This window comes from Trematomus bernacchii, unplaced genomic scaffold (assembly GCF_902827165.1).
Source record: "Trematomus bernacchii unplaced genomic scaffold, fTreBer1.1, whole genome shotgun sequence".
Lineage (NCBI taxonomy): Eukaryota > Metazoa > Chordata > Actinopteri > Perciformes > Nototheniidae > Trematomus > Trematomus bernacchii.
This window is the reverse complement of record NW_022987342.1, coordinates 4,046,388-4,060,871: the sequence shown is the minus strand read 5'-3', so window position 1 is coordinate 4,060,871 and position 14,484 is coordinate 4,046,388. Positions and strand designations below refer to the sequence as shown.

The following is a 14,484-nucleotide window of genomic DNA, read 5'->3' as shown; positions in this document are numbered from 1 at the left end:
GAGAGAGAGAGAGAATGTTCATGGTTTCATGTTAGGACGGCAAAGGCGGTAGTATTTGGACTAAAGCCAAGGTTAACACACAAAACACACAGCACACACACAGGCCAAATCTCTCTGTGACCATTCAAATGAGGCTGAGTCAGCGGAGCACTTGGCCAAGCCACAACAGCATTGTGTGTGTGTGTGTGTGTGTGTGTCCTTTTCAGGGAGTAGTCGACACAAATGAGCAGTAGTGAAAAGTGTACCTTAATTTTGACAAATAGCTTTGGCTATTCTTCCTGGGGTCCACACACATGCACTGCAGTCAACAGATATTAAGACACTATAATAATAATACATTTAATTTATATAGCGCTTCTCATCTGCCAAGACAAATCTCGAAGCGCTTCACAGCAAAGGACACTGATACAATTTGAGAGATTAAACAAATAATACAAATTAAAACAAAATTAAATATAAAATTAAATAAAAGTCGGAGATAGCGATAAAAATGGCAATTCTCCAGGTGTACCATGCTCAAAGTTTATTGGAAGGCCTGCCGAAAGAAGAGGGTCTTAAGGCCGGTTTTGAAGACCTCGGTGGAAGGGGCAGATCTCAGCTGATCTGGGAGGGAGTTTCCAGAGGCGCGGGGCGAATGAGCAGAAGGCTCGGTCTCCCATTGTTCGGAGACGTGTGCGGGGGATGTAAAGAAGAGGAGCGTGGCTGGAGCGTAGAGAGCGGGTAGATGTCTGGGTACGGATGAGGTCACAGAGGTATTTTGGGCTTTGTCCATTCAGGGCTATACTATACTACTACTATAGTCACATGAACACAACAAATGTAAACAAGCACAACAACACAACAATCAAGTACGGAAGTGAAACAAAAAGATCCTCCTAACCATCATTAGGCCAAACACGATATTAATAATCACACAATATCTCAATAATTAATCTGACTCTTTCACAAATAAATAGTAATTCATAACAAATATAATTCCTTCATTTGTATATTTCTCTATCCTGTGCTTTCAGCCATATTTTAATCCAGGACAAAAGTAATGTCATTTTAATGCTTTAGTTTGCCAATGTTCAGCCAATTTAAAATCTGGGTTGGTAGTTCAGTAACCCATCATATCAAATAAGCATATCATGTGTTTTTATATGTTAAGTGTTACATTAATGTAGTTAAAAGTACACATTTTTCCTGTAAAATATGGTGGAGTAAGAGTATGCGTAGCCTAAAATAAATTTAAATACTGAGTAAAGTACAAGTATGACAAAATAATAGTAACGTACAATACTTGTAGTAAATGTACTTGGTTATATTCCACTGCTGCTGATAAGTGTGTTGGTTGTTGGCTCTGGACTAAGTGGCTTAGCGGCGTAATTCCACAACTATCCCATTAGCAGATATGATTTAGCGTTGCGGCTAATGGCCTTCCAATAGCTCAATGACTAATGCGCTGGCTTTAAGTGGCTAAAGCCATTTCTAACTCTCTCACAAGAAACTGCTCCCTGCCACAAGAATGTAAGTCGCGGGACTCGCATAGCTGTGGAGGTTGTGTGTGTGTGTTGCACTGAGGCACTAGAGACTCTAGAGACTATCTTCCTCTCGCTATCAGAGAAATGTTGATGTTTTGATAGAGCCGTGAAGAACAACCCACACTGTGGTATGTCGACTTATCTGATGTACAGTGTCAGACTCGGTCCCTGATGCAAAACTTGATGCCTGCTATAGACTTACCTCAAACATTTATTTGTAGTTTGCTGCCACATCAAGTTTCCTTTTTGTGTTTGGGATCACAGCCTATACCCTAACCCTAGTGGTGAAGGAATGAGTCTAAAACCTTGAAATGAGTTAGCATTCTAGTACTTTCGGTCTAAGTCAAAGCGTTTATTAATGGGTTTTTGGTTAGATGCCTAAAATAAGGTTTGTGGTTTACACTAGTTTAAGAGATTTTCTCGTTATGTTCCCCGACATGAATAATGTCTGGAAATACTAGGGATGCTCCGATCAGGGTTTCAGAATCGGCCGATACCGATCACAGGGTGGGGGCTATGGGGATCTTCCATTTAACCTGTTAAGACCCCAAAGACTTTTTTTTTCTTTTTTTTCACGACACTGTGTCTCAGGGCTTCTTAATATTTAAAAAACTATGAATGTGTCATACCCTCCTAACGGGAAGAAGCTCAGCTAACTGATGATACGAACCATTTTTACCGAAACAAAACACAAGTCTCACAAAAAGGGTCTAAATGAGCCCTGAGCGAGCACTTAGCACAAAACTCTAGGTATAAATCGATCGATATACTTATCGGATCTGCACAAACAAGCTTAGCTAACATCCTGAGATTCCACATATTCTAGAAATATAAGTATCATCACTGAACGATCAGAACTCGCGACAGGGGAAGCAAATACAGACATCACACAACGTAGCTTTAGGTAGCAAAACACGGAGATATGCTCACCTTTAGCTGTTATTCTGATCAAAAGTTGTGTTCAATGGCATTAAAACGAGAAAAACGCGACTGAAGGTTAATCCATAGGTTAATCCAATGTGTCTGTCACTTTGAAACAATTATTGATAATCCATAATGTAATGTTTTTATGTAAAAATCTGAGAATTAATATTAGCTGCTAATGGTAGCCACCAGAGTGTATCGCAGCTTCCGGTTTTGGTTACGCGTCACTCTCACTCCTTATTTGGTAACGTGTGTGTGTATGTGGAACTTCCCCTCGATTCTATTGGCTCTAGCGGTTAAAAAAGAGATGTCAATCATCAAAATCGACCAAGGGGGGCCAGAGATAGGTCAAATCCACCCAAATGACCCCAGAAGTGTTTTTTTGTGTGCTAAATCTCTCTAAAAAGGTCAAATTTCACTTGTTTTGCATCAATCTTGATACAGGGTACTTATTATATGTTATAGTTTGGATTCCTAAAGCTTTTATTCTACCATCCCATCATTCAAGGGTGGTTTTCACTATAAGTAATGTGTTTTTTTTGGACGGACACAATAATTTACATTTTCTTACTATGTTCAATCTGAATTTACTTTAAAATAAAAAAAATCTATATTGATTCTGACTTTTCTACATCCAACTCACAGGTTTATCATTGCTTTGAGAAAAAAGATTATTAATGTAACCCTTTTAGAAGGGAAGATATGGTAATTTGTTCTGGGAATGTCATTTTCGAGCCTGAGACCTGAAAAACAGGCTCAGGGCTTAACACGTTTTAAAGTGATGTTTAAAACTCAGTGAATGGGGCTCATTTTTATATTGCTTCAGTTTACAATCGTAACTGATCGAAAAGTTCAGATTAATTTTTCAATAAATGATGCGCTTCCACAAACAACATAATTATTACATTCAAATGAAGTACATTATTCAAGTTTACTTTAACTTTGGATAATAACACGGGAGAAATGAGCGGAAGCGCTCTCTTTTCCTCTCTCCCTCTCTCTCTCCCTCTCTCTCTCCCCCTCTATCTCCCCCGCTCTCCCTCTCCTGACAGCCTGTCAGTATCGTCTCATGCAGCTCACTGATCCAGTAATGAGTGACCCGACAGTGAAGAATAAACATATTTATAACTAGTTTAGCTTGTTCCAGAGGTAGATAAAATAGCTAAGTGTGTTAGGTCTAACTCTTAATGTGTGTTCTGCTCCGCTCACCGGTCCTACCAGCGGGCGGAGCTGCAGGATTTCTGCTTCACACACACGTTGCATACCGCTATTTTATTGTCTTTTTCGGACACCTTAAAATACTGCCAGACTGGTGAAGCCATTTTGGCGAGCTTGTTTTGCCGCGCACAGAGAAAAGTGTCATGTATTTTACGCCATGTGATCGGCTCTCACGATCAGCCTTTATAGAGAGCACCGATCACACTATTAAGAGTGAATATCGGCCGATAACGATCGGCGGCCAATCGATCGGAGCATCCCTAGTAAATACCCCACTGGTGATTAATGAAGCTTCTATGTGTCATAACAATGACAGTTGCCAACTAGTGACTAAATAAGACTACTAATCATCATTACGCTGAACAGAAGCCGCCTTTAGCTTAAAGGTGTTCACATTAAGTTTTAATAACATTAGCTATTTACTTCTTGCAGTGTTCTTTACAACTTCAACAAATATAAAATATAAAAACATCAAATATGTTTATAGCACTCGACTTCTTACATTTCAAGTTCAGTTTTAATGTACTCTTAGCTTTTCACAGGGGGTTACTTATACCCACTTGAGATCATTTTAAACCATCTATCCATTTGCGACCATTATCCACTGAAGAGGTACTTTGTCTGTTTGTGGCCGGACGCCCTGAGAGTCAGAGAAAGTAATGGGGCCCACGCTCTCTTTCCAGGATTGAAGTGTTTGTCTGGGAAGAGCAAACACGTGCTAGTGTTAGAGATGGAGGGGAGCAGCACAATGAGAGAGTGAAGGGCTCCCTTATTAGGACAGCTTCCAACAGCTGAGACAGGATATGACACGCTAAATCTCACTGTGGAATGTATGACAATGGAGCGTGAATGCCTGTGCTTCTGTCCTGAAGTGTGTTTTTACCCTTACACAAATGGAAAAGAGAAAAGTAATCGAGGATATTATCGTCAGCTACGCACACTTGCCACCTTTTTATTTAGTCTCTGACCCACATACACAATCACTCGGCCTGCTCACACAGATGCGTGCACACACAAACTTCATACAGGAGTCTTTGTTCGCTCGGCCTAGTCCTAGGGGCACATGGACAGCAGATTTGATCTCCATGAGTCACTGAACTTTGAAGTAGAAAATGTATTTAGCCCTGGTTTGGAGATGAGCCACGCTCATGTCATCCCGTTATTAGACAGACACTGTTCAAGCAAACTTCCCCAGATTACACGCTCATGTCATCCCGTTATTAGATAGACACTGTTCAAGCAAACCTCCCCAGATTCGTTATTCCAGACAAAGTCTGAGAAAATACACTTTGTCATTGTCTTAATTTGGTCTGTAGTGATGTCTGCTTATTATCATGACTCTGTCTTAGGTCATCGATGGCATGTTTTTAAGCGGCAATTGTATTCCACATGTTCTCTTTCTTGCTCATTTGTACCCTAACTGAGTGAAAGGACTTAACTTTATTCGTGCAGAATGGATCATTGGTATTCGTCCTGACTCCTGAGTGAATGCTTCCACAACTAACGGTCTTCTAATTTACCTGCTTGTTTTGAAGTGTTGCGTTCACTTGGAACAGAGTGGTGTCAATCAGCACTCCCTTTTACATTTGAACAATCATTAAACTCACCATGATAGGAAAGTGAAAGTTCAGGAGGAGGATCAGACCGGTTCCATCAACTTTTGAAAAGTGTGTCAAAGTTTCTGAATTATTCCTGTTGTCTGAGATCACCATTGCTTGATTTGTTTGTTAGAGGGAATACGCCTTGGATTATACAATTGTTTGGCACTATTGTGCAGCTGGTTTTGTCTATAACATTAAAATCAGTTGTACGATTGACAGCTTCTTGTTGTTGTAGCTTGTAATGTTTTATCAATGGAAGCTATTCGATGCTGCCGTAGCTTCTCATTTTATCGGGTTTATAGATTGAAGTCCAACGCATATATAAGGTAATTGAATTGCTGCACCTTTATGACTTTACTTCGGACTCTCTTTTGCTTTTAGTTTGTAGAAGTAAAAGCAGTAAGGCCTTAAATAATTTGACCTAATTTAATCTGTGGTTACAGTTAACTATCATGTTAAAAGAAATGCACTATTATACCTTGCAGGGTATAGTAAGTGTAGTACCAATAAAGAAAACTAAAATAATATTTTAAAGGAAAGACATTTTTGGGGCATTTACAACATTCATGGGGAACTTTTAAAAAAAACTGTAAATTTAGCTTAAAATGAATTAAATTGTGTTTTATTACGATAGTGGTCTTAACTAAATCATTGTATTTTATCTTGGTGTCAGTATTTGCCACAATCAAGTTTTTTTTGGGCCATTCTGATTTCTCTTAGGGTAGTTAAGCCCTTTTGCCATTTTTGAAACTGAAAACGAAAACATCTCCTGCCAACTTTTCTCTGAGCTCGGGGACGCTCCTCCCAATTAAAAACACCTCTTGCGTCTTGCGCTCTGTAACTTGATGGTGCGATGCCTTCTCGATAACTCCCCTGAATGCTCTCACATTTTGCACTCGTCTCCCCCTTCCTTCCGCACTTTCTCTGCACCTTGGAATGAAGAAGTGTTAACAAGCTTGGCGGGCTGCTGCAGCAAAAAAACCTGCCGTCTCTCGTCAAGCATCTCACTTTTTCTCTATTTTTAACCGTGCAATGCAGTAGGTGAGGAAACGTGTCGAAGATGTGACGGCTTTGCTTCTACTGATGCTGGTCCCACCTTGAATTTTCACTGAATAATCGCTTTTGTAGATGAATTCTCAAGAAGCTCTTTCTTTGTGCCTGCTGGTCCTCTTGCTCCTGTTCTCTGTACTCACATTTTCTTTGTACCTGCGTCTTTATCTCCGCAGTTCTCGTTTATCTTCCCTTGCCTTTCCTGCGTCAGCACCTGCTGCTTTCCAACCTTTACATTTCAACTTCATTAGCACCTCCCAGATGTTCACTGTGCCACAGCTCTTCTGCCTTTTTTTATATCTGTCTACATGGGTGATTTATATGTCTGTTCTTTAATGAAATCCCGGTGTTGGTTTGAATCTCTTCTGCTCTCTGGTGTTGACCTTTGTCCTGTCCTGTCCTGTGCTCTGATCTGCTCTGCTCCCAGCGTGTGAATGGAGCAGTGTGCGAGTACGGCCTCCCTGCTGGCCTCGGTGCGGGAGCAGGAGAGGCAGTTTGAGATGCTGAGCCGAGCTCTTGAGGAGGAGCGGAGGTCGTGTGCCGGCACCCTGCCCCGCCCCCTCCCCAACATGCAGGTAACACGGGAAAAACTCCCCTCGCCCCATTCCATTTTTTCCCCTCCATCACGCACATTTTTCATCGAAAAACGTCCCTCGCATTCAACCTTGATCCGAGCAAGTTCATCCTATGTTTCATCTCCATGGGCACCTCCATCCCTTCTGTGTAGCCTGGCTGGATTGTAGTGCATAAACCAAACCTGCTGGCTAGGTTAAATGTAGATAGTAATGAAGCATGCTTGAATTTTCGGTTAAATAAAGGAAATGAAGCTCCCCCAGAGTGGTGCAGAGATATTTGTAAGCCGACCTAGAAGTTAGAATCGCAAGTGGTCCCTCAACAAAAGTCAAAGGGATTTTTTACTGGATTTTATTATATATCCGAAAAAAAGATCTGGGCCACACATTTTGTTCAGCAGGATAATCTCCACATATTAACAACAACTAATGTTAGGCTATAAATAAAACTACATCAAAGTTCCATGGCCTTGCGTCCCAACCGCTAAGGTGTTTGACGTGATGTCGTTTAGTAGTCTCTTTTAAACATTTGTTAGCAACTGCTGTTTTATGACACAAGCGTCAATAGTTTATGTTGTGGAACAGTAACATTCCTGTTGGGGTTTTCCCTTTCGTGTAGTGTGTTATTTAGTTTTTCAAAATGCATGCATGTTAATGGCCTTCAAATGCTAAAATCCCCAAATTCCCTCCAGAGGGAGTTTTTTCTCCCACACATTGTCACAGTCAAAATACAAATATTAACTTGAAAAAGAGCACATTATCTCCTCTTTAAAAAGACTCGACTTGGACAGGAAGGAACCAGAATTGGTTGCATTTGAACTCATTTCTGGGTTTTAGGACTAAATCCTGCACCACTCTTTAGCTTTCCTGAGGAGGTCATTGCACCCTCTGTTGCTCCTCGCCTCTTTTGCTGACCAATGTTTTCCCAGCCTCCAACGGTTCCTCAGTATCTTTCTCATTCAAAACAAAAGTCATTGCATCGTCATCCTATCCCTTCACCAATAAATCTTTACAACCAGCTGTAACTCATCCTGTTTGTCTTGACTTGTCCGTGAGAGTTTGCATGCAGAGCCATGACTTGTTTAACATTTTGTATGTTGTGATATTGGCCTTTTTCTGGACCATCATCAAGAGTTTACCTTTGTAGCTACAGTATGTCAGCCAGCTGGTTTATCTACGAATCGCTTTCATGTTCTGGAATAAGGAAGACGTCCTTGGCTACTTTTTTCAGCGGGACAAAGTCCGTTAACTGATTTTCCTTCAGCCCTGTTTCATCACCTGTGAATTCTAGGGTAAAATCTGAGTCTGAGTGTGTAGCTAATACCATTTGTTTCACTATTTGCTTACACACCCTGTGTAGCATGCATGAGTCATATACCTGGTTCAGGCACTGTCGAGTGACTTCATACTCAGACAGACAGGCACTCTCGCTCATTCTTTTACTTCCTTATTGACACATTCTGCTATTAGTGTGCGTGAATAAACTGGCACACACACACACACACACACTTTTGGCCCTTAGGCAACCTTTGAAACACACTGGACTCCCTCACTTTCTGTCTTTGTCGCACATGCATGTGGGCAGGAGGACACATTCCAGCCCCAGGTAATTCTGGAGGCTGATAAGAAGCAGAAGCATAGTGTGTGTGTGTGTGTTCGAATGAGAGCGGGACAGAAATGTAGCCTGTGCTAGTCCTTATCTCTGCCGTGTGTGTTTACATAGCCCAAAGGCTTCGGCATGCCTCTGCCACTCTCCCAGGCAGCGCAACACAACCTGAGTCTCCACTGACAGGTTCCCACACGCTCACATCTGCCATCACACACTTCCTATTCTTCTCTGAGTCCTTGCCTGAACTAAAGTGTGTGTTCATATACCAAAAGTATTTAAAAAACAAAACAGATTTAGGCAGAGGCAAAAAAAAGAATGTAATTACGAGCAGCATTCACTTGTTTAGGTTTTTAAGATTGAGAATACAACATTACTGTCAGTATGACATGACTGTATGCTATCTGATCACAGAAGGGATCTACCCCCCTTAACCCCCATGTAGTGGAGATAAAAGAGGTGCATAGAGCTCCCCCTGTGGCTGGAATGGGAAGTTAACACCCATCACCACTCCCTGGCTGGACATGCCGGTGGTGTTGAATTTGTTGTTTTTGTTTGTCTCTCTTTATGGGTCATTATTCATTTCATTACTAATTATTTCATCTTTTCATTGCATTTTACAGTTCATTCACATGATTGTTGGATGAGTGTGTTCCCTAGAGTTCTAGGTGTTTGTGTTCATCATGTCATCATACTGTTTTTATTTTTGATGTGAAACACAATGCAAACATACTTTTGAACTTTCTCTGACTTTTGATAGGTCTTTTTGAGAAGGTTTGTTTCTGGTCGGCTGTCATTAAGAAGTTGCTTGGGTTGAAGAATTGAAATACATTTTTGCTTAGTGATTATTTTCATTGACAATTCCTAGCGTAATTTGTTTTAGTCGCATCACTGTAAGGAAACACATGTAATTGAGCAGCACAGTAATCATAGCACTGAAGCCTTACAGAATAAAGCTGGGAGTTGACGCCGTCTGCTGCTTTCACTTTACTGTACATGAGTAGCCTGTCACCCTGGACGCCTTTTTAAACTGCTCAGTCCATGTCGTGATGTGTATGTGTTCAGACATGTATAGTCATTCCAAGCAGTGATTGTGTGTGTTGGATTCCCCTCATGTATGTTTCTTCTCTTCAGAACGGTCGCATTCCTTGTGATGCAGACATAGAGAGGCTAACACTGAACGAGGGTTACATCAACGGGACACATCACGTAAGCATATTCTGAAGACAACTTTTTCTTTCCGTGCTGTTTAAATCCTAAAAACGTAAGGGCCGCCATATACACCAGGGACCAGGGTTCAAATCCGGCTTGGGACCACTTGCCGCATGTCATCCCCTCCGTCTCCTTGTCTCTAAAATAAAGTCACTTACCGCCCAAAAAGATATTAAAAAACATATTAAAAAACATATCCTTAATAAGACCTATATTCAAGTTTTCTTTCCTCTGAAATATGTGCAGTTCAGGATGGATCCTGGACAGATGGTGCAGGAGACGTACACGGTGGAGGAAGACCCTCAGGAGGCTCCACCTGTTATCTCCGTGGAGACCAATGAAGACGGGACCACGAGGCGCACAGAAACCACGGTAACTTGAGAGGATAAAAATGGAAATGATTAATTGACTATATAAGAAAAAGAGTTTTGAGTTGCATACATCTGAAGCACGTCAGTGACATTTTCTTTAAGATTGCATCTCTAGAATGACTCTTAAGTAGGGATGCACCCATTGCAGTCAATACCAAATAACAATTTGGCCGAGGCTGATGTTGAGCACAAATTCCTACAAATAACTGCAAAACAAGCTTTTAGTTTATGGATTAATAGGGCCATAGAGTACCTAATGACATGGCCCAGCAAAACAGATACACATTAGCTCCTGCCGTCAGCACATGTCACATTATTTGCCAATATGGCTAACATACATTGGTGCATCTTTACTTATAAGTGACATCATCTTAAGCTTACATACTAAATGTTGTCTCTTCGCCTCTTCGCTCTTTCAGGTAAAGAAAGTAGTAAAGACCACGACCACTCGCACAGTCATCCCCTCCGTGTCAGACACACTGTCCCTGGATGGGGGGGGTTCAGTGACAGGAATGAGTGCCTGCACTGGACCGGTCTACAGACAAGCACAACCAGCTGGACCCATGGATTACCCCACTCACACTGTGCCCCGCAACTACCACTATGGACCGCCAGCGGGCTACGAAGACTACCGCACCGGGCCCCCGTCGGAGGCCTACACCAGCCTGAGCCGGGGGGCGCGCATGGACGATCGCTACAGGTACAGTTTGTTGTTGAAAGCCATCAAGAGAATCTGAATACTTCATTTATCCCGAGGGAAATCAGGGTTTTGTGATAGTTTCCTACTTTTAGAATAAAATAAAATGCAAAGATATATAAAAATGTTGAATTGGTGGTGGCTCAGGGGTGAAATAGGCCTCTGCAAATAGGAGCGGCAGTGGTTCGATCCCGACACATGCTGTCAGTACGTCAAGTGTCTTTCTGCGAGATACCTGCACTTAACCACACTTGCTCCTGTAGGCAAATCTATGGGATGGAAAAGTATGCAAGTTGCTTTGGATAATAAAAAATAAAAAAAGCATCAGATAAATGACGTGATGTAGCGTAACATAAACAAGTTAAATTAAATAATAAATAAATAAAACTGATTAAAATAAGAGGTCAAATATGTGCACGTTATAGTAGTAGTAGTATAGTAGTATATATAAGTAGCAGTAAATATGTAAACATGTGTATTACAATATATACCGTGGTGTATGAGCATTAAAAAAGACAAGTAGACTTAAACTTTGAAACTTTAGAGTCATCTTCTCTCCCCCTCCCTCCCCCTCCCCAGACCGGTCCATCCTGACGGTTACAGAACTCTGGATCTGAACTACAGAGCCGTCAGCAGGAACCAGCTGGACCCCTATGCTGCTCAGCCTCAGGTATGATCAACAATCAGCAGCTCTGACATGCTTTCACCTCTCTGAACCCAGAGCAGAGTCACTGTGTTTTACTGACACGCTCCTCCCTGAGGCCTCTACGGAAACACACTTATCACACTATAAATCATAGCAATTATCAAATTCAGGTTGAATTCCTTTCACAAAAATTGGATAAAATCTTTATTAATGAGATGTTTTCAGGTGACCACGAGTGTTGCTAATATAAGAAAAATCCACTTGCTACACATATCCAACTGTTCCGACTTTACAACCTCCTGTGCGTCCTCCCCTCTCTGCTTTATGTAAACAGCCTGCAGTTCAGTTTAAGTTTAATGAGCTTTTATCACATGACTGTCTGTCATAGCTGACTCATTAGTGACTTCCCAGTTGCTCTAAGGTGTGGAGAATTTTATGTTTTCACAAGATATGGTGTCTGGAAATGAGAAATGTTGTCAAAGTTATTTTGATACAAAAAAAATCACTATTTCAGACATAGATTTGTATGATTTTGTTCCTGACTAAAGCAAGGATAATTATATGTTCAAGGGACGTTTGAATTTGAAAATTAGACAATCATTTCTGTTTTGCTAGTTTCCGACTATGATAAATAAGTGTAATTTGTGCAATAAAAAAATCATCATCGTTGTTGGGTTCAGAGGGTTAATTGTTATCTGACACACTAAATTCAGTGCTTTCCTTCCATGCTATATGTAGTGAACACATATGCAACCCGTAGCATAGGTTTACCAGCAGCATTTGACTTGTATGATTTATTGTGTCCCTGTGAAGGTCGGGCGTATGGGAAGTGCCGTGGAGCTCTCCTCCATCCCCAGGTTTGTCCCGGAGCCGTACGGTCTGGAGGACGATCAGCGCAGCATGGGCTACGACGAGCCCGACTACGGCATGGGACACCAGATGCACTACAGCACCGTGCCCCGCAACCTGCATGGCTACCAACATGGGCCCCCCCCACGCAGGGCTGGGTAAGACACGAAGAATTATGATTCTATGTGCGTGTATAAGAGGGATGTTCCGTCCCGTCTACAAACAATTATATTTGAGTGAAACGTCGAAGTAAAGAGAAAAATATATCGGATTTATATGCAACAGGTGGAAGTGATATTGACACACCAGAGAGGGCAAATGTTTTTTTTACCAGACACAAGGAGGCCACAGGAAAGACAAAACAAGAAGACATGAACAGATATTGCCGTTGTACTATAGGATATTGTATCTTTGAAAATAAACTGCACAAAACAACGTTCTTGTCTGAACTTCTTACCTCTTTCCCTGCGTAAGATTCGCTAGCTGGTGCCTTAGCAGCAGTTCACATTTTGATTTAATTTTCAGTTTTATTTCTTTATAGTTTTGCAGCTAAAGGCTGCCGTTTAGTAAGTAATGTTATTCTCTTAATTGTCCAATTCCAAGTGTGTTTTTATTGCCTTTATCCACAAAATATCCTCACTACATAAATATATAGGGTTTTTAGTCTAAAACATTTTGATATTGCAGCGGACTCTAAGGAAATAACTCAGTATTGTCTACCTTCACACTAACACAGTAACAGTTAGACCGTGTCAACCGTAGGAACATAGAATATTGAGAGTTTCCAATTGTTTTCTGGTTACGTTTTTAGCTTTGTTGGTAAACAGAATGTTGTGCATTCAAAGGTAGTAGATGTTTGTCACTGCTTTCTCCCAATTTCTATTACATATGATTTTCTCCATATCACCCCGGCCCTAGCACAAACTTTTTTCCACTTTCCCTCTCTGCTTGCATTGTTGGATATCTATTTTTCCTCAACTCATATTCTCCTTCCTCCTCAGGAGTTACGAGGGCACGTTGGATGGCGACATGAGCGGCCCAGGGGACCAGTACTACTGGGGAGCCGGAGCCCCACTGGCGCAGGGGGAGAGGGGCAGCATGGCCTCGTTGGACAGCACTCTGAGGAAAGGTCCGGGTCCCGGCCCCGGAGGCTGGCGTCAGCCAGAGCTGCCAGAGGTCATCGCCATGCTGAACTACAGGCTGGACCCCGTCAGGAGCAACGCAGCGGCGTACCTGCAGCATCTCACCTACAAGAACGATAAAGTAAGAAGTGCAAGCGTATATGTTTATGGTTTATATCGTATCCAGTGTGATTTAGACTGGACTTTGACTCAGGGTCATTTGATGGGGAGTGCAGAGGTCAGAGCACCTTCTCTCATGACTAAAGATGATGAGTCATGTGTTTTCTATGCTTGATATGGGCATGTATGATGGAAGAGCAAGACAGTTGTTTTCTACCACAGTGGGAGTAAAATAAGCAGTACATGGATGGGTAGGACATTTCATTTAAGAAAGTTTTCAGAGGAAAGCTTTTTTTATTGCTTTTCTCTTATTGGATCATTATCAATCTGAATCAAAATACTTTACTTTCCTGGGGGAAATGCGTTTTGTCACAGTTGCTCTATTTTCAAATGGACATTTTTTTTAAAGAGAAAAATGTAATATGGTTGAAGTAACTCAGAAACAAATATTTATATAAAAATAGGAAGCTTAAGTAAAGTGTCCAAGCAAATCAATCAATAAAAAAAAATGGATTGATGATTGAATAAGAAGGTTTCCTACCATCAACGCAACATAAAGTTTCTTCTGCCTTTTCTCTGTTATACGGCATAAGGCTCCAAAGTTGTTGTACTGACTAGAGAAGCGCTCGTGTGAATTCATGACCCCCCGCAGTTTGTTTTGTCCATAGGCTATTCTAATAAAGTTTATTTGAAGATAACACACTGCTGCATCCTCAATAGTGTGGACAAAAGAGAGGAAAGCAGTGTTACTTTGTACAGATCTACTTTGAACTAAGACTATGAAGAAAATATGGAGCCACAGATGGCTAGAAGTTGCAGCCTGTCTGTTCTGCAGCAAAGTTATTTTATCTTAACAGCGGAGCAACGAAACTGAAATTAAGAAGCAGTTTCTTTCGGCGCGCTATGCATGAGGCCCCCTTGAGGGGGTTTCCCGACATGTCGTTGCAGTAAATTAAAGGGTGTTTCATGTTGTC

The 14,484-nt window shown here is 41.4% G+C and overlaps 1 protein-coding gene across 6 annotated transcripts in view; it reads left to right on the top strand.

Annotated features, from left to right (window-relative positions):
- The window catches only part of ctnnd1 (catenin (cadherin-associated protein), delta 1), a 43,080-nt gene that overhangs the window by 6,182 nt on the left and 22,414 nt on the right, over positions 1–14,484 (top strand). For 3 of the 6 annotated variants that reach the window (XM_034129735.1, XM_034129745.1, XM_034129753.1), the window contains exons 2-8: positions 6,744–6,891; positions 9,629–9,703; positions 9,953–10,078; positions 10,497–10,777; positions 11,354–11,444; positions 12,234–12,427; positions 13,271–13,532. In XM_034129735.1, coding sequence (XP_033985626.1) covers positions 6,751–6,891; positions 9,629–9,703; positions 9,953–10,078; positions 10,497–10,777; positions 11,354–11,444; positions 12,234–12,427; positions 13,271–13,532 — 1,170 coding nt within the window. In that variant the 5' untranslated portion in view covers positions 6,744–6,750. The remainder of the gene's footprint in view (positions 1–6,743; positions 6,892–9,628; positions 9,704–9,952; positions 10,079–10,496; positions 10,778–11,353; positions 11,445–12,233; positions 12,428–13,270; positions 13,533–14,484) is intronic. The other 3 variants (XM_034129762.1, XM_034129771.1, XM_034129778.1) reach the window with 1 other exon arrangement.